The sequence below is a fragment of the Drosophila takahashii genome, chromosome 2R (assembly GCF_030179915.1).
Source record: "Drosophila takahashii strain IR98-3 E-12201 chromosome 2R, DtakHiC1v2, whole genome shotgun sequence".
NCBI classification, from domain to species: domain Eukaryota; kingdom Metazoa; phylum Arthropoda; class Insecta; order Diptera; family Drosophilidae; genus Drosophila; species Drosophila takahashii.
This window is the reverse complement of record NC_091679.1, coordinates 43,808,088-43,831,563: the sequence shown is the minus strand read 5'-3', so window position 1 is coordinate 43,831,563 and position 23,476 is coordinate 43,808,088. Positions and strand designations below refer to the sequence as shown.

Genomic DNA, 23,476 nt, shown 5'->3' with positions numbered 1-23,476 from the left:
CGAGTAAGTAGCAGGCGTAATTTTCCGTTTCATAAGAATTTCGAATTGAGAATACATTTCCACCCACCAGCGAGATGGCTTTCGGTGACTATCCAGCTGAGTACAACCCCAAGGTGCACGGGCCCTACGACCCCGCTCGCTTCTACGGCAAAGGTGAGTCTCGCAAGGAGTTACGTAACTTGCGGCGAACGCACACTTACACTGCCCCGAAAAACGACGACCACTTTACATAATTCCCCGGATTCTTTGCAGCCGACGTGCCCTTCGGCCAGGTGAAGCTGGGCGAGATCGGCGCCTGGCTGGGACGCCGCAACAAGACCCCCAACGCGGTGGCCGGAGCCGTGAGCCGCGCCTGGTGGCGCTGGCAGCACAAGTACGTGTTCCCCAAGCGCGCCGGGATCGCTCCCTTCTTCCAGCTGACCGTCGCCAGCATGACGTTCTTCTACCTGATTAACTACACCAAGTTGAAGCACCACAGGAACTACAAGTACCACTAAACGGCGCTCTGCTCGGTGATCCTGTCCAGCATCTACACTAGGTACTAAACACTTTCCACGGCGTGCGAGTGGCGAGTGGCGGCGGGCAAACACCGTATAAACTCTTATCTATATTGGGCTTTTGTGTTTTGAAAACTGCTTAAGTGAATAAAACGGCTGCGAATATCCATGCTGCCCTAGAATCGAATCAATCGTTGCACTCGAAGACTGCATTTGGGCCAATGTCCAGCTCGGAATCGGAGTTCTCCCAGGTGCCAGTCGGCCTGGCCGTGTGGATTTCGCAGATGTAGGGCAGCTCCCGGTCGCAGTTGAGCGTTTGCCAGGTTCCCTGCGGCGTCAGGGCCACGCAGCTGGCATTGCTCAGCTCCCGGCTGGTGATATAGATACACAAAGTTAACCAAACTGTATGACATGTACTGCCTACCCACCCGAAACGAGGATGACCTGCATCCCAGGCCCTGTAGAGAAAGCACTGCAGGCTTTCCCGCTGAGAGTTCCTGAAATCCAAACGACTCAGGGAAGTGGAGCTGTTGTACACCAATCCCACATAGGCCAGGAACACATTCGACTCTCCTCGAGGCTGCGACTTTCGGTTGAACTCCAGTAACCACTGGGCCAAGGAGGTGGTTCTGTACTCGGAGGCTATGTGGGCCAGACTGCCAGTGAACTCCGAGGAGTTGGAGCAGGCCAAAGAGGCATTCAAGTAGACACTGGGCTGGGTATACACCACAAAGAGACCCACCTCCGGTACGCAGCTGTAGTTCCGAATAGCTAGCATAGAGAATTATAATATTTCAGATCTTAAGAGTCATTCTAGACCTCCACCAACCTGTTGGCCTGCCATATAGACTGTAGTAATCGAAGCGACTGTCGTTGACCATCCCGGAAAACGTATTGTTCTGAGGACACTGCAGCACATGGCAGTTAAAAAACTCCCCTGGCTGCTCGAACACACTCAAACGACTTCGTAAATGCTGCTGCTTATGATTCTCCTTGCCAAAGAACCTCTGATCGTATATGTTTTTCCTCCTTTTTGCTCCTCCTGGGGCGTAGTTCAAGGCCAGGCCCCGCTTTTCATGAGCCAGACTAACGCAATCCTCTAGAGAGGATGTATTTTCCAGGGCCAGTGCTTCATCAGCCGCTGCTCTTTGACACTGACGAACCAGGTGAAACTGCAGGGGATTCGATTTTCCAGTGGGGCAATTCAGGGAGCCCATGGTCAGACCCATGAGTAAATTATAAATTAAAAGTGAGATTATAGCCATTGGATGAAAATGAATGAGTCTTTTCAATACCGAAATTGAATTGATACTGAAACTCCATTTGTATTTCACTTTATTATATTTTCTAACCCCAACCGGTAGTGTCAATCAATCTCAGAGATTTAGGTCAATTTGAGTTTATTGTTCAATGATTAATATTAACTTAGAGGTACACTAAAATTGAGCTTTAGAATATGAATTGAATCGCGTGAATTGAACGGCTCCAGAGGAGCATTCCCTCATAAAGTGTCAGTGGGCGTGGGAATGCTCGATTGAAGCGGTGCAAAAAGCCAGCTTACATTGAGTTTGAGAACTGTTTGCCACCCATATCATATTATTATTATCATAACAGATATAGTATAGTAAGTGGCTGATTGGGACGGCTGCTTTATAATAAGGGCTCCTTCCACTCAAGGTTTAAGTACATAAATCGATGACAAGAAAATATTGAGGAAATTCTACTAAGAGGGCGTCGTCGAGGATCGGATAAATTAATAAATTACGAGTAGTAGTTAGATACGAGTACAAATATCACCTGAGCGTCGGCTGCTGCATTCGTTGTAAGTTCGAGTGATTAAGTTAGGGGAAGTTAATAGAGTAGGGGATGTAGAAACACGCTTGCACTTACAGTGGAGTTTCTGAAGGAAGGGCGAGTCCAACACCGACTGTGCGGAACAGAGTTCTCTTGGGATCCCCGGGTATATTACAAATATATGGAGTTCCCGAGATCTCTGCGACATTAGCGGGCAATTGGGGTGGACATTGCCCGGTAATCTCTGCACATCATTATCATTTTATCATTCTGCAACTAAGACTAGGCTTAATCCTAAGAGACAGCCGACTGATCGACTGACTGCTCCGGCATCCTTACAAGCTAAGTGGCTCCCAATCCTATCAATCGTTGACTACCGCAGCGGCACCTGCGCGACCGAATCTCAATCTCCTCCTGGTAATGGTAACTCTCTGATTTTTTTTCAACACTTTGAGTGTTTTGAATTTTGGAAACGTTGAATTTTGAACTGAATCTCGGAGAGATTCGAGGACCTCGCGAGCCCTTCGCTTAGCTGCTGTGCGAGAAGGCGGTGTTCGTGTAGGGTCCGCTGTAGATGGAGCTGCCCGAGTTGGACACCGTCTTGGTGCTCCTCCTTGCCATGATGCAGAGCACGGCGGCGACCACGGCCAGCATGAGGATCAGGCCGGCGATGGCGATGGCAATGGCGAAGGTGCGCTGCGAGACGCAGAGGGCATCATCGAGGGTCTGTAAAAAAGGTGTGTTAATCGTATATTATCACGCAGAAAAAATTCGATATGAAATAGGGTAAATTCTACCTTATTTCATATCAATAAAAAACCGATATGGTTTATGTGCAATTTATGATTCAAACATATCAACATGATATCTTAGCAAATCATATAAAATACCAAATAAAGTATTGTTAGAAAAAATCATGTACAAAAATATAAACATAATCTTTTTTTTATCTTTAAAAAATCTAAAATTGACCAGCACATATCAATCTGATCTTGTATATTCCGGTTTACCCACCTTCTCCTTGTAGACCGCATCCTCGTCGCTGTCATTGGCATTCTCGTTCTCGTTGACATACAGACCCGAGAAGACCTCTATGGTGGCGGGCAGGCCGTCCTCCTCCTTGCTGTCCGCAGAAGCCTGGCGCTTGGGCCGCTTGCCGCTGCAGAGAGGCGCCTCCTGGCAGGTGGGATCCTCCAGGGCGCACAGCCGCACGTTGCACTGGTAGTAGACGGAGGTGGTGTAGGGGAACTTGTGCGCAGGGAAGGTCACGTTGGCGGCCAGGCGATCCTGGGTGTAGTTGAACTGACCCATGATCTCGTTGTCCATGGGGCAGCTATAAAAAGGGATATTTATTATATATCCTATATGGGGATTTAAGTCCAACTCACCCATCTTCGCCCACCAATCGCTGCTCTCCCCAGCCCAAACCATCGCGAACTATGCAATCCGTCACATGGAGTCCATAGACCTGCTGTCTATCGATGCTGATCACGATGGTCAGAGGATCGCCAATCTTCACGTCATCCGCTATCTTGTGCTCATCGTTGTAGATCTTCATGTGGCAACCGGGCATGGGAATCTCGTTGTTGCTCACATCCTCCTCCTCCGCCTGCGGCGCATTCGCATCGTAGACATCCTCCTCGTCGAGGTCATCGTCCTGCTGTTTGTCCAGCGAGCGTCCATAGTCCCGCCGATCTTCGCTGCGGAAGGCCTGCGGTTTCTGGGCGTGCTTGCGCAGATACTTCTTGGGCTTCATGGCGGCATCGCGACTCTTGTAGGCACAGCGCACGTGGTATCCACGTCCCAGATCCGTAATGAGCTTCAGATGGGGCTGCAGCACTATGGTGTTGAAGAACTCGATGCCACCGTCATCCTGAAAAGGGGAAAGGATTTAAAAATTCTTGTTACTAAAAAACATTAATCTTTCAAGGTTGTTTCTCAAATAGTGAAATAACACAATTTTTTGTAGTAGATCTTTATTAATATAATTTTACTAGCAATGGCCAACGAAGAAGTCTTTAAAGAAACCCTTTCAAAAAAAAATCTTTAGTACTTTTGTCTTTATTTCAAGAACGATTCTTCTCGAATAAAAGATAAACCAATTCTCAAATCAAGAACATTTGATCTTTATTTTTCTGAGTGAAGCTTAGGAGAAGTCTTTAATAAAACCCTTTCAAAACAAAATCCTGAAATCCTGTCTTTATTTCAAGAACGTTTATTCTCATATAAAAGATACAAAAATTCTCAAATCAAGAACACAAGTACACAAAGCTAAACAATTTCACATCTAATTTTAAATGAGTTTTGTTTCTTCAGTTAAATGCATACTTTCTTCGTACCAAGTTATTACCATCAAAGTGAGAATGATACATCAAATTACCACCTACTGACAAAAGAGCCGGACATCAAACCCATTCGCCCCCAATTCAGCCGGTGAGCAGGGCTGGCCACCGGCTAATGCTAATGCTGAAAACCATATGCCATATAGCGAGTACTGGCTGCCGAGAAGCCATATCAGCCACCTGAACCCAAGTATAATGGCGGCGAAGCCCCTTCTCATTATGCATTCAGGTTCACGCTCGGCTGCAGCCAGAAATCGCCCCTCAGAAGTTGAATGTGCCATCCAAGACAGGCACTACTAATACTAAAGTGGGGCCTATGGAGCACTTCCTGAAGTCGCCATCAGAACGCTGCTAGAGCCGATCAGCCAGGTGTGACGTCTAGTCGCTCGGGGGATCTGCTGATCTGCGGGTCTTATCTCCTCGCAAATTAGCCAAGTTTGCATGATGAATTTTAATGGCTTGTTACCGAAGGGAACTTGGAAAATCCAAGAATGCTGCCGTGATCATGATGCAATTTCCCTTAGGAAGGGAACTTTAATTGGACATCCGCTGGTGAGAAACTCTCTTTGGGCTGCCACCTGGTTATTAGCACCAGCAGGTGTTTATAATTAAATATTATTTTACCATACTTTTCAAACTTTGAGCTTATGTTGGTTCTTTAGGGGAAATGTGTCATAAGAGAAATAAATTTTTAATAACTGCATCGAAATAATTTTCAAAAGGCTAACAAGGATTTAATTATTTTTTTTAGAATTTTGTAGAACGCATAATTTCTATCATGTACATTTTCTTAAAAATTAAAGCTTTCAAAGCTCGCCCACAAGTTGACTACTTTTTCTCTCTGTGTACCTGTAACGGGTTATTCGCCCATCGGTGATTGTGCTAATTCCAACGGGCAGCAGAAACAAATCGAGTACACACTCGATGGCTTTGGCAACCGAACTCGGCAGAAGAAAGGTGAGGTAATGACAGGGGTAAGTACTGAATACAGTGTATACTGTACTGTATACACACCGCCAGCGCGGATGTTTTGTAATTGGGTCTCTACAGATTTGGGCACGGAAGTTCTTCGCTTAAGTGGGCTCTCCTCGGGCGGGTATTCTTGTGTTTGTTTTTCTTCTTATAGCAGGCATTAATCGAGGGCCAGAAGAAGCCGACTTCGGATACTACTGGCCAGAGTGCGATTTATTGCCCAACATGATTTCCGTCGCTTGGCTGGCTTAAGACTTAAAACTTAAAACAAGCCAAAACAAGAGATGGTCAGAAGAAACGGAGAAGAAAGAACGGGCCGGGCTGGGGCTTCCTTTGTTGCCCAAGTCCCCCAAGAACTAAGAACCAAGAACCGTTGACAGTTATGTTCAAGTGTCGCTTCTCAGCAGCTGGGCATCATCATCATTTTCATCTGGAGACAATGGGCCAATAAAAACCATAATAAAGTGACATTTAAGATTTGAGTTTCTAACGGTAGAAAACCCTATTATGTCATTATAACACTTCTGCGCGTAAATACCTGTGCTTGCCTCAGATCTTCGGAGTGTAAATGTATCAACTGACTCAAAGATATTTCACCGAGAAACAGGTTCAAAACGGATGCGTGGGAGTCGATCGCTGGACCGACGACCTTCGCTCCAAACACGGCGGTAGCTGCCTTTAAATATCAATACGGCAATACGGGGGCCATAAAACGCTTACATGTTTTGTACACTTTTTGGACTTTTCATGGTCATCCGGCGGCATTGGTGGCCAATGAACGCATTACCTGGCCTAAAAGCGGACAGAACAAATTGATTTCGCAGCAAGATGGCTTACTTGCTGGGCTATGGAAAATTGTTCGGAGTTCTGGGATGGTAGCAATTAAATTTTAATTAAAATTTCTATCCCCACCCAAGCCACGGGCGACCCTGTGTGAGTACTACTCATACTACTCATACCTGTTCGTGGCTGATTTAATTATGCTTGACATGCGCACCCGACCCTCGACTCCTCGGGGGAGCAAGTACCAATGACAGCTGATGTGGCGGCTTGTCACGCGACTTTTTACACTGCAATGAGCTCATCTTGGCGGGGATGACGTAAGGCAGGATGGTGGCCATTAGGCGACTGCACGCTGGATGAGACCCGCTCATCGTGTTTAATGACAAACATTTAAGATATCTACCGACGGGCCTTGGACGCCTCTGTTGATTTTCCAGTATTTACGGGGGGTAAATAACATCTACCGATTCTTACTTATCGAACACTCGGCGTCAATTGCTTGGATCAACACGAAAAAGCGGGGCGGCGAAGGACAAAGGTATGAAAAACGAAAGACTTAGGAAACGAACTGAATGAAAAGCAAACTAAAGAATACTATATGTAGTATCTATAAGGCAGTAAACTCTCGTTGTGTGTGTCTCTTATTTTTAATAAGATTTTTCGCTCAAAACATCAAGCAAAACGAATGACTTAGGAAACGAACTGAGGTATACCCCCCTTATCAAGTAGGAATTCCATATGAAAGACAAATACTATTAGCTATTTTCATAATAAATTATCAACACTTAAGGAAAAGATCCATATCATTTATGTGAGACACGTTTTTTGCACAAAAATCAATATCAAACGAATGACTTAGGCAACAAACTAAGTTGTGCTTAACATGGCATTTATGTTTTAATGTTTGGGCCGTTAGACCTCGAATAAATTGTAGAAACATGATGGCTTTTTAATTCTTATTTAAACACGAAAAAAATAAGATTTTTAAGTACGTTAGATAAATATTAAAGACCGTTTTCTTCCCATATTTAATTGCCCATAACAATCGTAAAGCAGCTGGCTAACCCCAATAGATAACTTCTCATCACATCTTGCGGTTCTCGAACGCACTGCACTTGGTTGCCACATTGCAACATCGACTGTCGTAACTGCAATTAACATTGGTAATTTCAAAAATTGTGTCAATCCAATCGAGCGAAAGGAAAGAGCAGCTAACAGCAGCCGCTACAAACAGTGAATTACAAAACAAACTGCTGGCCCCATAAATGCCGAGAAAATTACATTAATATGTATCACAATCGGACTCTGTGGCAGTGGCTATAAAATACACAAATGCCTGCCGGTGCGTGAGTTGCAGCCACATTAGCCCGGTTAAGTGCTAATTGAGATTTCAAAATCAGATCCCAGCAGCACAAACGCAGCCCGTTGTTTGCCCGAATCGATCGAGTGAATGAGCCAATAAATAAGTCGCCCCATATACGTATTAGACAAACCGAATAAAGGCGAGGCGAGACTGAAATTTATATGGCACATCTTGGCCGTCTTTTGGATTAGAGCATTCGATATCGTTTACAGGGACATGGGAGACAGCTCGTCATGGTTGATCGGTCGGCTTAGATCAAAATAGTACGCTTGATTGGCTCAGAGATCTTGGGAAATCTGGTTCTCAGCGAAACTTGCTGACTGAAAAATATATTTTTAATAGGTTCTAGAAGTTATAAGCCCTTAAACTACTGTGAAAGCAAATAGAATAAGTTATAGAATATTAAAATTAAATTAAATATAAATTTAATAGGTTCTTGAATATGTTTTTCTATCATCTCATAATCTTCTGTGTAAATAAATAATAAATCATATTTCCTTTTAAGCAATTTCACCACATTCTCATTAAACGACAGACTTTTATTAATGCCAGGCCTATCCATTAGGTTCTTTATTTCATCCACCATATCTAATGATTGCTATTTTAGCTGGAAGCTTCACAATCACAATCGCATCATTAGTTCAGCCGCAAAAGGTGCGTGAGTTGGCCATTTGAGTTTCAACCTTTCAATGGACTAATCATCGTGGCATATGGACTTTACCTTGTAACCAATGAGTCTCGGGTCCGCCTGCCTTATAAGTGCTTAAGCTTAATGTTTAATTTTTTATTTTTTATTTGCATGCCAAAATGGTAGAACAAGTTGACATATGGCGTCATCTATGTTTAAGCCATCTGCCTGAGTGGGTGTTTCTAATGAAATTCTGGACTTACCGTTTCCTTCGGCATCGTGTTGCAAGATCTCAGCGGCAGTTTGTAGCGCAGGGAACCCACATGATCTCTGGGGGGAGGAGATAATGGATTAAACTCAAGATCGGTTTATCTAAATGGCGCAACTCACCTGTATTCGCTCAGGCAAGTGGAGTTCTTGGACAGACCCTTCGGGTAGATCATGCCGCTGAACAGCCCCGTTTCGTGATTCGGTGGGGCGTCTTTGATGGTGATCAGCATCGAACCGGACAGGCACTTGATCCGCACACTCGGCTCCACCGAAGGCTTCGATGTGGAGGCCATCTCCGCCTCCGCCGCCGCAATCTCCTCGCTCAGTGAGCTCTGGGCATCCTCTGCAAAACGCAAAGTCGGAAATTATGAAATGCAAACAGTAACACACGACAGGCAAAGGCCCACTCCCAAATGCCGAAAAAAGCACAGTTAGACGACCAGGAGGATGCCGCATCCACTTGGACGAGGAGGCAACCTCAAGAGCCGTTAGCATAAATCATGAGCGGAATACAATGGCCCATGGGAGCAGTATTTAGTTAGGACCATAGCTCCAAGTTGGAGTCATACGGCATGCGGAAGACTTAAACAAATAACAATGATGTACTGAGAAAAAATTACATTTAAATAAGTATTTATAAGTTTTACCAACTTGATTATAAAAATTAAAAAAAAAAAAAAAAAAAAAATTAAAAAAAAAAAACTAAAAAAAAAAAAGCTGGTGATCTATACGGATCTATACTTAAGATATGTACATTTTTTTCCAATTTTATAGATAATGTATTTAATAAACTACCAAAATAAAAAAAAATCTTAAATATTAATGAATCTTAAAGGATACAATAGCCTTACATATCATAAAATCCCCAACAAATTTTAGAACTCAATATTGAACAATATTTTATAATGGTTTAATACGATTTTGATTTTTTGAGAAACTGTTTTGCTAATAATACAACAAATGCATAGTCAAGATAAGGTAATTTGTAATGTTATCTACTTGTTTTCCTCTTTAAGAGCTATTTGATGCAAATGCAAGCCCTCAGTGATGTTATAATAATTTCTTACATTACAGAGAGTATTTTTTCTCAGTGTTTGCTCATGACATTGAGAAGCCATTGAAGCGGCAACTTCGAAAATCAGCAGAAGCAGCCAAAGCAATAGCAATAGCAATAGCAATAGCAATAGCAACATGGGGTGAAGACACGCCACAGAAGCGCTCGTGGCCATTAGAAAGACGCCACGCTGCAAGTTCCTTGAACTTTGGCGAACCAACTGGGATTCGGACTCGGATTTGGAGGTGCTCGTGGCATTTCCTGCTTTCAGCAGAAGAAGAACTCCCTGCTGTTCCCCTGCGAAGGTACACAATTGGCTGCCAAGAGCAAGAAGAGACCGAGACCAAGTTTAAGACCAAGAGAAAAGCTGCCCAGGCACGTTCGCCCTGGCAGTTGGCGGTGTGTATACATGGTATATATACTTGGTATATGGGATGCGATGGGATGCCTTCGGTCGAGGTGGTTCAACGAACCTGCCAGCATTTCGCATCACTTACTGCGGTTCTGGGCAAAGTAATTGCATGCAACACGGCCAGCGCAGAGCCGGTTTTTCTTTTCTTTTCTTACCACACTCCAGTCTACTGGAATGGCATCCACTTCGTTGGCACATAAAACATTTAATGGCTTTCTATTATGTATAATTTTATGGTCTCCGCAGGCGAACCGAACTGAACTGCACTCCTCAAATAGAACAAACTAGACTAAGGCAACAATGGGTTCGCATAAATTACTCTTCTCTCCGCCTCTCGGCGAACAAAGAAATAATGCAAGACACCCTACAAATCGCTGTCGTGTTTGCCTGGCGAAATAAATCAGCTTTTCAGTTTATTACTCTCCGATTTATGTGATATTTCCTGGTTTACATCTAATTCGAGCAGATTATCGATCGCTTTCACCAGGTTTATGGAATCAGCTAAATTTTAAGTGCAAAGATGGATGAGTTTGTGACGGGAATTGAGTTGAAAAAGCCAGGAAACGGAGGACCAAAGGTTGACCAGGCCAAGATCGATGCTCTGGCCGCAGATCTGGCAGCAGCAATAACTGGTACATATATGAAGAAAATGGGAGGGGAATCGCAACTTAAGAAGCCAGAGACTAAGAACTTAAGAAGCCTATCTATAGAGTCCTCGCTCTCGAATCAAGATGTAAGTGGAGAGCCTCTCAGTTTCTATAGAACGCAAAATAATAACTGATCTACAGCTCATAATTGGTGAAAACGTTAGGACTAATATTCCTAAAGAGAGTTTTAATTCGGAAAAAATAAGGCAAGTAACTCTTAATTTAAGTATCTTTGGGGTAGTCTATGGCACCAATTCTATGTTAGAATTATTTCCGAATTTCGGTTTTTGGTTTTACATTTCTATGTCAAACTGTATTTCCTATCTCTTCAACTTCCCTTTAAAAAGTGTGCAATTTTATTAGTAGTAAATAGTAAATTTATCTCTACAGCTCCGAAAAATCCTTGGCTTTGGAGCTGGAACCGCTAAATGTTAAATTTAGTGTCCTACCCAAGCAAAGTCCTAGCAATGACACTTTGAACTGTAGGCAAACGCCAAAGGAGCCCATTGACGAACAGCTGCTCCTCCTCCTGAATGACCCCGAATTGTGCTCCTTTAAGATCTATGTGGGCAAATACAAGTTCCGCTGCCACCTGCAAGTCCTGCAGGCCTACTCCAAGTACTTCCAGAACTACGAGGATGCGGGCACCCTGTGTGCCCACCTGCCCACCGACATGGTGACCCCGACGGCCTTCCACGTCATCTACAACTGGATGCTGGACATCACCAAGCGACCCAAGGGCGGCTGCTCCCTGGTGGAAATCTACAGTGCAGCCACGTTCATGAAGATCGATGAGCTGCTGGAGTTCGCCTTCGGTTGCTTCAATGAGAGCTCTGTGTCCGGGAGCCTGGCTTTTGGCTTGTTCCTGGAGGCCCAGAGGTTCGAGATCCGCATGTTCCAGTTCCTGATGCTGTCCCGCGTCGAGGAGTTCTTCCTGCCCCTGGTGGCCTCCAAGGAGTTTGTGCAACTGGACTTTTACTGGGTCCGCGAACTCCTCAGCATTCACAGTGTGGGCGTAAACAGTGAGATAGAGGTATAGAGGTGTGCTGGCAGAGGTTAGGCATATTATTATAGGCATTATAACCCCCAGATCTTTATGAGTGCCGTTCGCTGGCTGAGTTATGACTGGTCCAATAGGAAGACGCACATGGAGAAGCTGATGGGCTCTGTGCGTTTCTGCCTGCTTCCTGCGCTCTTTCTGCGATTTCTGCAGGCAGAACACAAGACTTTGGTGCTGAACAGCATTTGCCAGAGTCCCAAAGTCAGGGAAAAAGTCAACAAGGCCTTCGTGTAAGCTTTAAAGACGAGTTATTTTCTTATGTTCCCGGCTATATACAATCCCTAGGTACACCTCCTCCGAACTCTGCGAAATGACGCAACGCATCTTCAGCCTGGTCAAGGAGTTCGATCCCCCCGAGCAGCGCAAGTGGATCTTCAACAAGCGGTGCCCCTACCATCGCAAGCCAGGCGGCAACCAGGGGCAGTTCTTCACCTACCAGCAGTTCCTCAACTACCTCGAGTCGCTCCACGAATCGCTGCCCGATCATCCTAGGTCATCGGGGTCTTAGCCAAATCCAAAGGCCCCCTTAAATCCCAAAAACGCAATGTGAAAGCCAGAAGGAAGTGTGCCGCAATGTTTGGCCAGTCGCCAAAGACTTTTGTTTGCCATGCGATTATAATGCCTGCTTTTGGCTTCGCTTTTTTGCCAACAGAGTCAACTGAGATTTGGCAACCAGAAAGACAACAGCCAGCTTAGCGGGTTTACTTAACAATGGCAAACGGATTTAAGCTGGCGGATTAAAGTGGAGTGTCTTTGTAACTAATTAGGTAATAGTCGCGGGTTCGGAGTTTGCAGTTTGAAGGGGTACCAATTCATCATTGTAATGCTATTTCTGTTACTTTCAATCTCAACTCTGTCTGCGGAATTTTTATCCTTTTTTTTATAAATTTACTAGTGGTTTTTATGTAATAATAAATAACATGATTGATTAAATGGGTATTTGTTAATCTTTAAAAACAATATTATGAGACAATTCTGTACAAACAAAAAAATCCAGTAAAGTTTACCAGCCACAACTATTTCACCAATTCATTTTAGAAAATATATTAATTATCGTATTTGCATATTTGTTTTAACTACTTTGAGTGGTTGAACAAGTTGAAAGGTCTCATTTGAATCTTAGTTTTCATTCGGTTAACAAAAGCCCCCAACTGAGTTTAATCTTTCCCGCGTCTTCGCCACCAATTTGTTAGCAATTCTTCTACGGGGCCCCCAATCCATAGAATGTGGTTTAGCTTCTTAATAGACAGATTTATGTACTCACTGACTGCCGTTGGAGTCCGCGCCGCGTGCGTCGTCAGAGCTGCGATTGTCTGCAAAGAAAGTGGAGACAAGTCACTCATTAGCATACACCAAATACCATATACTATAGTACGGACTATGGATCCCCGAACCCCTTTGGTCCACAAAGCGTTGACATAAATCACGGCAAGCCGACATTAAGTCCCTGGCCTAATCCATTGCCAGTAAGCTTCTTTAATTAAAGTGGAAATTTCGTTTTCGTGTTGCCGGCGGTTGCGGCAGTTGGATTCTCACGATTCTAAGGCTCCTCGAGAGCCGGGAAAAGCCTGGCAAAAACTTTCGCCAGCCTGGCTTTGGAGTTAACCCTCTGAACCCGAATCTTTGGGGCCAAGCGGCTTAGAATGGAGCTGGGGCCATGGTGTGCCACTTTTGGCCACTTGGAATCGCGTTTAGCATACTGAGGAGTTTGAAGAGGAGGCGGAGTACCAACTGGCCTCCAGTCTCACATTCAGGTTAATCGCATTGGCATGCAATTGTCATTCAGCGGGCTGCCTGGATTGATGTGTTCTGGCCGACTTCGCCAATTTTCCGACCGAGAACCCAGGTAATACTTACGATTAAGTGCAGCGCCGTGTAGAAAATGTCCATTGGAGTGCCAGTCTTCATAGTGCGAGCTGCAAATGTGAGAAGAGACGGAAAGACGGATATTAATGCGGATCGCAAACCTTGGCAAATAGTCAAAACTCAAAAGTTAAAGCTCAAAAACCCTCAGAAAACCGGTTCCACACCCACAACACACTTTTATGTATAGAGGATTATGCTAAATCACTCGAACACAGCGATTCTGTAATGAATTTCGTGGCCCAAAGGCAAACTTTCTGTTTGTGCCAAATGGGTCAAGTCAACAGAGCCGAATTTTCAGTTCGCGTGCTGGCTTATTGCAAATGGGTTAACATCGGCATTAAGTGGTGGCCGTAACTCAAGGAAGGTGGTACAACATCATCTTGGAGATGCCAGCATTCGAGCGCAGAGCAAACGAACAACTCATGGCATCATGACTCGGGTTTCCGCTTTTCCCCCCGCTTTTCTTGACAGCTGCAGTAGCCGCTGCATTACGAGATATTAAGCGCATATCAATGGCCCGTGACAAACGCTTTTCCACTTCCTGCCGCAGCGGTGAGAACTTTGCAGGCGAGTCACGCCAGGAAGATATTTTCAAACTGATCACTGCACGGAAAATAAAACCCGGCAATTGGAGTTTAACTATGCCTTTTAATTTCTTTATATTTTTTAAAAATATTTAAATTAACCAGAAATAATATAGTGTAGTTCAAATGCAAATATTATTGACTAACCTCAGTAAATAAATAGTAACAAAATCATTAAGAGTTTATATTTCATTTTGTTACAAATCCAAACTGTTCTTTTCTCCAACGTGACATTTTAAGATACGAACTACCACCCAGTTGATAACCGAAATGAGATCATATTTTTTCCCGTGCACATTGATCATTTTCTTGGGCGTCGTAAGACAACAAAACGCGGCTTACGCTGATGGCCGAGAGGCGATAATGATTTGTTGTTACCGCTGACGCTGCCAACACATTTCATTCAGTACAAATACACACAGCCACACGGCGATGATGTCACAAGACAGCACAGCACTCATTTCCATCCACATCCACATCCACTCACCCCGTATCAAGATACAAGATACAGACCCCCAGATACGGCCGGTTATTATCCAAGAGGTGTAATCTCTCGTTGGGAGTCTGGTTGTAATTGAAATTGGTTCGAGTTTTGGTTCGGGGAGAAGCTCGGCTTCGGAATTGGGTCAATGGATATCGCTTGAAACTGATAGATTGTTTGGCGCTATTCATCAATTTGTCAAAAAGCTGGAGGCCCCACACTTCCTGAACACCAAACGAAGTCCGTAAAGTAGACAAACGTGGCTTAGAGTCGAATGCAAATTGCCAACTGACGCCAGTTGAGTTCAAAGCAACAACATCCCACAAACAAGCGTACGTACTTCGTACTTCCACTGGCATTGCAATAAATTAGCTAAAATTAGCAAAGTGACGCAAGCGAGGCAGACAGGTAAAAAGTTCGGAATTGAAAACGCACCTCATGCAGGCAAAAAATTAGTTGGAAAAATGCGGCGAAGCACGCCAACATTATGAACATTATGAATAATGACTTTTGATTGGCATCTGCTCTCGTTACCCAGTTCGAGCTGAAAAATCAGCAAAAGGAAAATAAAACGTAATGGCAAATGCCCAATGAAAATGGCAAACCACTGACCTTCAATTACGTTCATCGGTGATAAGGGAAATTGCATTGAATTGGGCCACAAATTACAGATATTTGGTGTATATTTCGGTTTTATATAAATCACACAGAAAGCAAAAAAAGAAAAGATTTTAAACAGATTAGGGACAAATAAACATATCGGATACTTAAAGATTTTTTTATATTTCTAACAATGAATAATGTAAAATCAGCATTAAAACATTCTAGAAATATCGTTTTTAAATATTTAAAAATATTTAAGTGTTACTAATAAATTGCAAGTATTTCTTAGAATTTTTATGATTATTTGTATAGAACTTCTCATAGAAATATCGTTTTTTTAATCAAATTAAAATGTTAAATTTTATAAAAATAAATTTGAAAAATTATACCATGTTTTAGTATCCAAATTTTCTGAGAATACATTTCTCCCTCTGCAAGACAGCATTTCCTGCAGCTGCATCGCATTTCCTCCACTTGTAATTCTCCCCATGGAATCCAAGAACTCTTCGCGTAGAATATAAATTATGCAATGATGATTCATTGTCCAATCGATCGTGTGCATTCGCTTGTAACCGATAGCTCCAAGTGTCGATTTGAATTCATTTGACACACATTTCACAGAGCAAATAGCTCCGAAATAACTATCCAAACACCAAATGACAAACAAAAACCCACAAAATGGGCCGTGCAACTGAATAAATTAAATGGGTTTTGCGTGCCAGCCAAAAGCCAACAAAGTTGTGTGTTTTACTTTTTCGTTGTTGCTGTTTAAAGTTTAAACAATTGCAGTTTCATTAAAGTGTGTGTGCTCTGTTAATGTGGCGGCTAAATGACCTCGCGTGTTTCCATTTTCCCGCAATTTATTTGCTTTTAATTTTAAATACCCAACGAGGGTATGCAAAAAGCACATAGTTTTGAAATGCACACTTAACTTTACGGCTTTCTGCTTGAGCGAAAATAGTTGGCTCTTGGAAAAACGGGGAGAAAAGAGGAAAAGCGTGAAAAAGGCGCGTAACTGTGCGTAAAATTGAGCCCAGCTAAATATTTGAAAATTAAATGCTAACGGCCGACGTAACTAATCCCAAATGAAGTGAATAATTAAAGGGAACGGACCTCCCGCAGATCACAGATCGCAGATCAACGTGAACCTCAATCTGGGTGAACCACATTAATCAGGCCGCATACCTGGGAACCTTTAGAAATCTCCGAGATCTCGGGAAGTCAGTCAATTAGAATATCTGACGACTCCCATCGCCGGCTGACTGGCAGATCTGGTTCCAATCTGAATTGCCAAAGGCAATGGCAAAATCACAAGCAAAACCAAAAACTGTGTTAAGCACACAAACTCACACAATCACATGCGGGCTTAAAGCCTCAACTCACTAACGTGGCTGACCCATTTGGAACTATCATGATGATCAGGGGGGTTCTACCAACTTTCGGTTGCGGTTTGCCATTAAAATGGGAAATCTCCGACGTACATCTCGACGACTGTGTAGTGTGATCAATCACACGCAGAGAAAAAATGACATGATAATATCATATGCTGGTGATTAAATTGCTGATTTGAGTTATTAATTTGATGGGTGTACTAATATTTCGAGCCTAAGCCGGTGTCTAAACAAAATCACAGTTTTGATATGGGATAAAAAACTATTGATATGAGAAAGCATGAAATATAAATCTGCATATCTTATCTATATAGATTTTAGACTTATTATATTTTTATAATTTTTTATTTATTATTTTTTTGTATATAAAATAGACCCTAGAAATATTTGCTGAAATATCATAACAATCTAATTTTTCTCTGTGTAGCATACCCATGCGTAGAGCTAATTTCGGTGCAATTCCGCTGGCGTAGAAAGTAAGTTGGGGAGGGTTAGGGCCTTGAAGACCAAAGACTCAAACACTCGAAGACCAAAGACCAAACCCGCTCCGAAGATGCATTGTGCGATATTCCCGCATTGTTCTTAATGACGGCAATTAACGAGTAGTCGAACAAAAAGGGCAGCTATTCCACCAAAAAAAAAGAGGTCAGACCGGCTTTATTGCCAGACTTTGGGGCTTAGCTTTTACTTTTACCCGAGTCAAGACTCAAAGCTCAAAACTTCTAGTTGGCCAGCGGGCTAACTCTAATCAAGCGTCGCCGATCAATGGCAATTGAGGCATCGACTTTCACCTGCTTGTGTATGCAGGCTCCGATTTTTTGTTTTTCGAAATTAGAATTTTAAATTATAAATTTGAGATCTCAGATCCAGCAATTAGCTGGCATTTGATGGGGGATTGATGGCCAGGTAGCCGGGCTATATAGATTGTTAGCCAGACTTCCGAAAGTCAACGGCTCGGAACGAACTTTATTTCTACCCGACGATTGGCTCAAGGTCAATGCAATTGTCTCGCCTTTGTTCGCCTCAAATGAGCCAACAATGTTTTAATTTGCCGTTGGGTTGGTCAATTGCAATAAACGCCAACGCCGATTCCGTTTATAGATTTGTACACTTTGGGCCAACAGCAGCGGCGGCTTTAAATGGACAATTGGCCATTAAGACAATGTGAGAACTGGAAAATCGCACATCATTAGGGGCTTTAAACGGGTGGAAAAACGCAACGCAACCCCACCTTCTTGGCCAAAATGCGCTGACCTGGTTGTTGCCACACGCATCTCGACTTCAAACTGGAGCGTGGACACATCGCAGTCTCTTGCCACATTTTGTGCGAACCAAGTTTGGGTCTTAAGACCAAAAACTGGCCAATCCGTTGCGTATCTTTCGCTGTGGCCATGTTATGTAATTTCTCTGTCATTTGTCAAGATGTCCAATTTGGCTCAAATATGCAAACCCCTGATTGGACACCCACAACTGCTCTCGGCCCGCGGCTCAGCCTAAATATATTTCTCTCTCTTATTTTGACGCCTAATTTTTTGTGGCTTACAGGCTTTTTACCTCTTTTTTTAGCCTCAAACAAAAAAAATAATAAACACGAAACAAACGGCAAAGAAATTCGCATTGAACGTGACTTGAGCTAAGCTGTAGACATGAATGTGTTTGATTTTTATCAGCCGGGTCTACAATATTTCAGTTTTAGCCATTTACTTTGCGCCTTTTGCTTTTTTGCCTTTTGACTGGCGCCCATTGTTACCCGCTGTTTTGTTGTTTTGTATCTTTTTTTCTTGCCCGAAGGCACAGCTAAAACTAGTTTTGTAGTTCCGTTTTTGCTTGAGCTTTTCGCGTCTAGAAGTACTTAAAATCGAGGCTCCCAGCGACATTGGCGGCAGCTACTGCTGGTCAACCAGCTAAGCAAGAGACTAATTCGTCATTAAAACCCATTTATTGAGGGCTATTTTAAATGCGGATACTTGGTCTTGATGGGGGAATCTGCTGTTGAGCCGGCGAAGCGGGCATTACTAATTACTAACCGACGGAGCTGACCTCATGTTTCCCATAATAACTCTATCCAAATTTTCCTGGGTTCATTGTATGGGCTTAAAGATAATTTTCTCCGAAGAATAAATGTGTATAAGGAACAAATGATCTCATACTTTGGCTTAACGAGCATAGAACTTTGCTGAAGAAAAGGAGCATATAATTTTCGGAGTTAGAAAGCCTTTTTAAAAAACAATTAAAATAATATTAGATTAGATCTGGCAAAAACATCGACATTTCGATATTTTTTGATATTTAAATACTTTTTCCATTGAAAACATCTAAATTATCGAAACGATAATGTGAACATATCGAATATATCGACCAATTTTAAGCTCTAATAATGATCCCAAAAATCATTACTATTTTTAGATGCAAAACCTGGGAACCTATTTTCCACACTATCCGATATTTGAGAACCCAAACCATTTAGTATATGACACCATTCTCTGTTCGTTTCCTTTAATCGCAGGCCAACTCAAGGCAGTTCAAAAGTCTTGGCCTGCCACACCCCATTTAAGGCTGCGGATTTGAAAGTGTTTCGTTTCGGAGTGATTCGAACAAACTCGTATTCAACTGCAGTCGCAGTCGGGGCTTTTTGCGTGGGGTTGGTCTAAGGTAAAAGCCTGCATTTAAGTCCGCTTGAGTTTGCCAATGTTGATTTAATTCGGCAAAGGTGGCGAGGGAGGCAGGGGACAGCGAATCAACTAGCCAGACGACTTTTCATTTTGGCCAAAAAATAAGAAAAACAAATACGAAAACAAGCAAGAAAACCAATGCACATTGTCCGTTTGCCGGAGAGCAGAAAACAGTTTATGACTCACGGCTTTTTGGGTTTTGGGGCACGCCTTTCGCTAGCATTTTGGGTTTTTGCATAATTAGTGGCGAGCGCCAACTCGTCGTATGAGTAATGCAAGTTCGCTGCCTAAGTCTTTCGTTTCGAACTGTAAATCAATAGCAGCGAATGAGCGGAAAATCTTGGCTTTTTTTGGTTGAATGAACTCACCATTTTTGGCGCTTTCTTTGTCAGTTCTTCGGCGGGAGATTATAAATTAATCATCACACCTTTTGGCAAGCCCACACGCATTTCTCGGGCTTAGTTCATGAACCCCCGAAAGTCCGCCATTTGCCTTTATTTCTCTCACTTCGCGCACATCGCGTCACATCAAAATAATACACCATTTATACATACAATCATATTTTCCGTCTTTATTTTATTTTGTACGCGCCTCAAGGTCACTTCAAGCCGTTGTGTGGCTGTTATATAAACAAGTTAACTACACGATGGCTCTGGAAACTGGTATTCGAGCAGCTCGAGCGCGGATTCGCCTTTTAATTATACAAATTTTACGCTTGCGTTGGCGTTCCTCAAACTTCCAACCTCAAAGCTTTCCGAGAATGTCAGAGAGAATAAGTTGGGATATAGCCAACACAGAAGTTAAATTTAACCGAACGGCCATTATTCACCAGACACAAGGCGTTGCATTCAACGCAGATGAAGACCATTACATTGGCCAGACAACAATATTTTGATGGCCAACAAACCACAAATTAACCAATTAATAGGCGATGCATCACCGACAAAAGGGAAAGGTTCCCATATTCCCATACCCCACAGATGATGCAAGTGTCGGATCGGGATGGTCTCGAACCTCGAACCTCCGTCGCTCCATCAATCAACTTTTCTAATTGCTTCTTTAGACGCCAACTGGCATACAATGGAAAAACGAACATAATTATGGGCTTGTATGATCCATGGAAGTGCTAAAAGTTCCACAAGGAGAGGAACTTTTGTTGGCTGAGCCAATTAGCAACAGATTCTGGCTTATAATGGCCTCACACAATGTGTGGAAAATGGGAAAATGGGTTAGGGGTTTTATGTTTTCAAGACCCCCGATGACATATGACTTACACAAAAAGAAAAACCAGAGAATAACTCCTAATACTCGCTGTATTGAAAATATACTATATTTAGAATTAATAACAATATACTAAATATTATAAAGTTAATTTCTAGTTTCATTTATATACCGAACTTACTAACTTAAGTACTCCCAAAAGTACTAACTTAATATTCATCTTATTAAGATATTTTTAGAAGTAACGCACGAATAGTTAGATTTCCATTATAGTTGTTTTTTTCGGTGTATCGCATACATCCAGGAATGGGCATTGAAAACCGGGAACCGGGAAAATGGTAACTGGGAAAAGCGGATGTCCGTGATGTGACTACTCAAATAGCTCACCCCATCCCAACCATATCGGTGTCCCCGGATCGAAAAGTGATGTAACTGGCTGCGAACTTGGCAGCCAATTTTGGCCACAGGCAACGGCAACCTTGGCAAACAGGTCCCCAGATCCCCCAGAAAGATGGGGACAGTTTTTTAGTCTTTTTTCGCAGATAAAGCCCATTTAATTTGCACAGCAAAGCGATTGCAATGCTTCTTCAATTTATTCCCCCAAGAGTACGAGTCAAGTATTCCGTGAATTTCGAATTTCGAGCGAGGCAAATTGAAGCCAAACCGGTTCGGCTGATGGATTTTTGGCACATCCACAGCGTCTGGCGATTTATGAAGTCATCTTTAAGGCTGCTTTGGCATCGCTTTTGTTTTTGCAAACGGCACAAACTTTGATTTTCTGCCTGATTTTAACTGTTTCTCTTTGCGGTTTTCTGGTTTTCGTTACCGAAACTCAAAAATAAAACTCCAAAACACTCACCTCTCTATCCAACTTCGCCCTTTTTGCGTAATCCAATTTGTTATGTGTCCGTTGTTTGGCGATTTTGCTATGCTTTAAACTGGTTGCCCGGAACGATGATGATTTTTGAATATTTCAGCGGAATTTTGGTTTCACATTAGTTTAATGGTTTTATTTTTGCGATACTTCCTTGGTGGTGTTTTATTTTTTGCGGGCTTCCTCTATAATTATTTCGTTTTGTGGCCAACACTCGTTTTACATGTCAAACGCTGCGGGAATTGCACATTTAAGAGTTGGCCAAGAGCGGCTTAAAGAGTCGAAAAGAGCGGCTCCTTGGCCAATTGTTGTTGCTGCCGCTGCTATTACGCCGTCTCAGCAACACAAAAGACTGAGGCAACAAACTTTCCGACACTTTTACACTTCCCCAGAAAACAACGCGAAATATTCAAAAGATTCACAAATCATTCAGCACGTATTTGCTGGCCCGGTTCAACCACCCGTCGAGCTTAATAGCTTCCCAAGGGCAACAACAATCAGTGAAAATCAAATCACGACAAAAATATATCACACAAAAGCACAACAGCAACCACCGCAACAATTTCAAATCTCGAATCGAAAATCTTCTTGAATTATGAAGAGCCGTTTCCAATCCGTTTGCACGATCCAATTAGAGAACCGGGTAAACGGAGTTCTATCAGTAAAAAACTCACGCACGATTCGGGATCGAAACGAATCGAATCGGTATCGGATCGTATCGGATCGCTTAGGATCGAGGTTCGTTGAGCGCTGTGGATGTGTCTCGCTCACCAACCTGGCCAAGACTGACTCGGCCCGAAAGCGAGACACTCGCAAGACGGCGAGACAACCGGTCTTGCCAAGATTCGGAGTAGCGTCGCTCTGGGGTTTTCGGAGTATCGTAGTTTCGGAGCAATTGGCAAGGTAGCCTCGCGCTCTTAGGACGAGCTCTTCGCTGAGTTTTAGTGTAGTTAGTACAATGTGTCCCAGGTTTTGCTGCTGTTTGCGGTCGGCTTGGTGTCGCTGCCACTTTTTCACTGGTAACACGTCGTCCAGTTTACTTCGGCTGCACTTGATGATCGGCGGGACTGGCGGCCACGCTCCGCTGGCTCCCTTTAATACACCTACTGATACGGGTCCAGATTGTCTTTCTAATGAGTGCGGCATAATTAGAGGGTCGGGCGGTGGTCATCCCATATCGCAAGTCTACACTGAGGAGAAAGAAAGGGTTATTTAGGAAAAAGAAAAAATATATACAAAAAGCCATAGTCTTCAAAAATGTAATTTAAATAATTGTAACTTCTATTTCTATGATCATAACTTTTAAACCATTAATTTATAGACCATTTTAAAGCTAGTTTCTTTGGAACTTTTATTGACATTGTCATCTAAGAGTCTTTAAAAAATCTAATCTTAGTTTAATTATACATTGATAGAATTGATTGAAATTATAGTGTTCTTTGGAAAGGCTTAAATCAAGGCTCTTTAAACCATTTTAAATTTAATAAAACATTTTTAAATCAAGGCTCAAAGACTTTTCATTCTATACTAAATATCTAAAATTTCCAAGTGTCTTTAAAAGCCCCTCCAGACCAGCGTCATGCTGTTTTAACACAGCTGTGCCAGTGCTCTGGCTCAAACTTGGCAACAGATCGCTGCAATTATGGCCAGTGTGTGGGTTGTCACCAGAACACCTTGGTGACGGCATATATAGCCACTACTGCTGAGGCTGATTGGTTGGCTCAACGAGGCCTCGTGGCTGTGCGACAAATGTTTTATCTTCCTTTGTTTTACTTCGGTTGCACATAAATCTTGAACTTGCATTTACATTCTGTGAACACAGCACCCTTGCACCCTCGAAAATCCAGGTAAGACTACAGGTAGCTGTGACACCTTGAAGACCCCGAATTGTTGCCATATTCGGAGCTCTTTCCCTTGAAGTCACGCGTTTGTGTTTATACTTATAGTTATACCAATATTTAT

General features: G+C 42.9%; 4 protein-coding genes across 10 annotated transcripts; 2 read left to right on the top strand and 2 right to left on the bottom strand.

Annotated features, from left to right (window-relative positions):
- Window positions 1-70: 70 nt before the first annotated feature.
- ATPsynF (ATP synthase, subunit F) lies at window positions 71-684 on the top strand. Its single transcript, XM_017159822.3, has 2 exons — window positions 71-153; window positions 253-684. Exons 1-2 carry the CDS (start codon window positions 75-77, stop codon window positions 495-497), a joined length of 324 nt encoding a protein of 107 aa, XP_017015311.1. The 5' UTR covers window positions 71-74; the 3' UTR covers window positions 498-684.
- LOC108069660 (uncharacterized) lies at window positions 423-1,775 on the bottom strand. Its single transcript, XM_017159823.3, has 3 exons — window positions 1,327-1,775; window positions 926-1,268; window positions 423-868 (listed from the first exon to the last, which is right to left on the bottom strand). The coding sequence occupies exons 1-3, from the start codon at window positions 1,760-1,762 to the stop codon at window positions 685-687; spliced, it is 963 nt and encodes a 320-aa protein (XP_017015312.2). The 5' UTR covers window positions 1,763-1,775; the 3' UTR covers window positions 423-684.
- A 105-nt stretch (window positions 1,776-1,880) lies between these two features.
- On the bottom strand, window positions 1,881-22,294 carry pio (piopio). 6 transcript variants are annotated; one of them, XM_017159815.3, is made up of 9 exons: window positions 22,189-22,294; window positions 21,500-21,747; window positions 13,680-13,738; window positions 13,087-13,135; window positions 8,770-8,992; window positions 8,643-8,709; window positions 3,680-4,164; window positions 3,306-3,624; window positions 1,881-3,017 (listed from the first exon to the last, which is right to left on the bottom strand). In XM_017159815.3, the coding sequence occupies exons 3-9, from the start codon at window positions 13,728-13,730 to the stop codon at window positions 2,820-2,822; spliced, it is 1,392 nt and encodes a 463-aa protein (XP_017015304.2). In that variant the 5' UTR covers window positions 13,731-13,738; window positions 21,500-21,747; window positions 22,189-22,294; the 3' UTR covers window positions 1,881-2,819. The 6 variants fall into 6 exon arrangements, with proteins under 6 accessions (XP_017015304.2, XP_070069304.1, XP_070069303.1 ...); XM_070213203.1 differs by having other exon boundaries at window positions 21,500-21,699; window positions 22,189-22,287; XM_070213202.1 differs by having other exon boundaries at window positions 22,193-22,287.
- On the top strand, window positions 10,511-12,755 carry LOC108069658 (actin-binding protein IPP-like). 2 transcript variants are annotated; one of them, XM_070213530.1, is made up of 5 exons: window positions 10,511-10,848; window positions 10,904-10,968; window positions 11,153-11,795; window positions 11,853-12,052; window positions 12,153-12,755. In XM_070213530.1, exons 1-5 carry the CDS (start codon window positions 10,636-10,638, stop codon window positions 12,328-12,330), a joined length of 1,299 nt encoding a protein of 432 aa, XP_070069631.1. In that variant the 5' UTR covers window positions 10,511-10,635; the 3' UTR covers window positions 12,331-12,755. The 2 variants fall into 2 exon arrangements, with proteins under 2 accessions (XP_070069631.1, XP_017015310.2); XM_017159821.3 differs by having other exon boundaries at window positions 10,514-10,848; window positions 12,108-12,755.
- Window positions 22,295-23,476: the final 1,182 nt, after the last annotated feature.

Excerpts from the sequence above, each read along its gene's own strand:
- pio (XM_017159815.3), bottom strand. The coding sequence starts at position 13,730 with ATGAAGACTGGCACTCCAATGGACATTTTCTACACGGCGCTGCACTTA. Across the intron at positions 4,165-8,642 it reads ACACGATGCCGAAGGAAACG|GATGACGGTGGCATCGAGTT; the intron begins GTAAGTCCAGAA and ends TCCCCTTTTCAG. Across the intron at positions 3,625-3,679 it reads CGATTGGTGGGCGAAGATGG|CTGCCCCATGGACAACGAGA; the intron begins GTGAGTTGGACT and ends CCCTTTTTATAG.
- ATPsynF (XM_017159822.3), top strand. The coding sequence starts at position 75 with ATGGCTTTCGGTGACTATCCAGCTGAGTACAACCCCAAGGTGCACGGG. Across the intron at positions 154-252 it reads CGCTCGCTTCTACGGCAAAG|CCGACGTGCCCTTCGGCCAG; the intron begins GTGAGTCTCGCA and ends GATTCTTTGCAG.
- LOC108069660 (XM_017159823.3), bottom strand. The coding sequence starts at position 1,762 with ATGGCTATAATCTCACTTTTAATTTATAATTTACTCATGGGTCTGACC. Across the intron at positions 1,269-1,326 it reads TCTATATGGCAGGCCAACAG|CTATTCGGAACTACAGCTGC; the intron begins GTTGGTGGAGGT and ends TCTCTATGCTAG. Across the intron at positions 869-925 it reads GCAGGTCATCCTCGTTTCGG|CCGGGAGCTGAGCAATGCCA; the intron begins GTGGGTAGGCAG and ends CTATATCACCAG.
- LOC108069658 (XM_017159821.3), top strand. The coding sequence starts at position 10,636 with ATGGATGAGTTTGTGACGGGAATTGAGTTGAAAAAGCCAGGAAACGGA. Across the intron at positions 11,796-11,852 it reads GCGTAAACAGTGAGATAGAG|ATCTTTATGAGTGCCGTTCG; the intron begins GTATAGAGGTGT and ends TATAACCCCCAG. Across the intron at positions 12,053-12,107 it reads AAAGTCAACAAGGCCTTCGT|GTACACCTCCTCCGAACTCT; the intron begins GTAAGCTTTAAA and ends TACAATCCCTAG.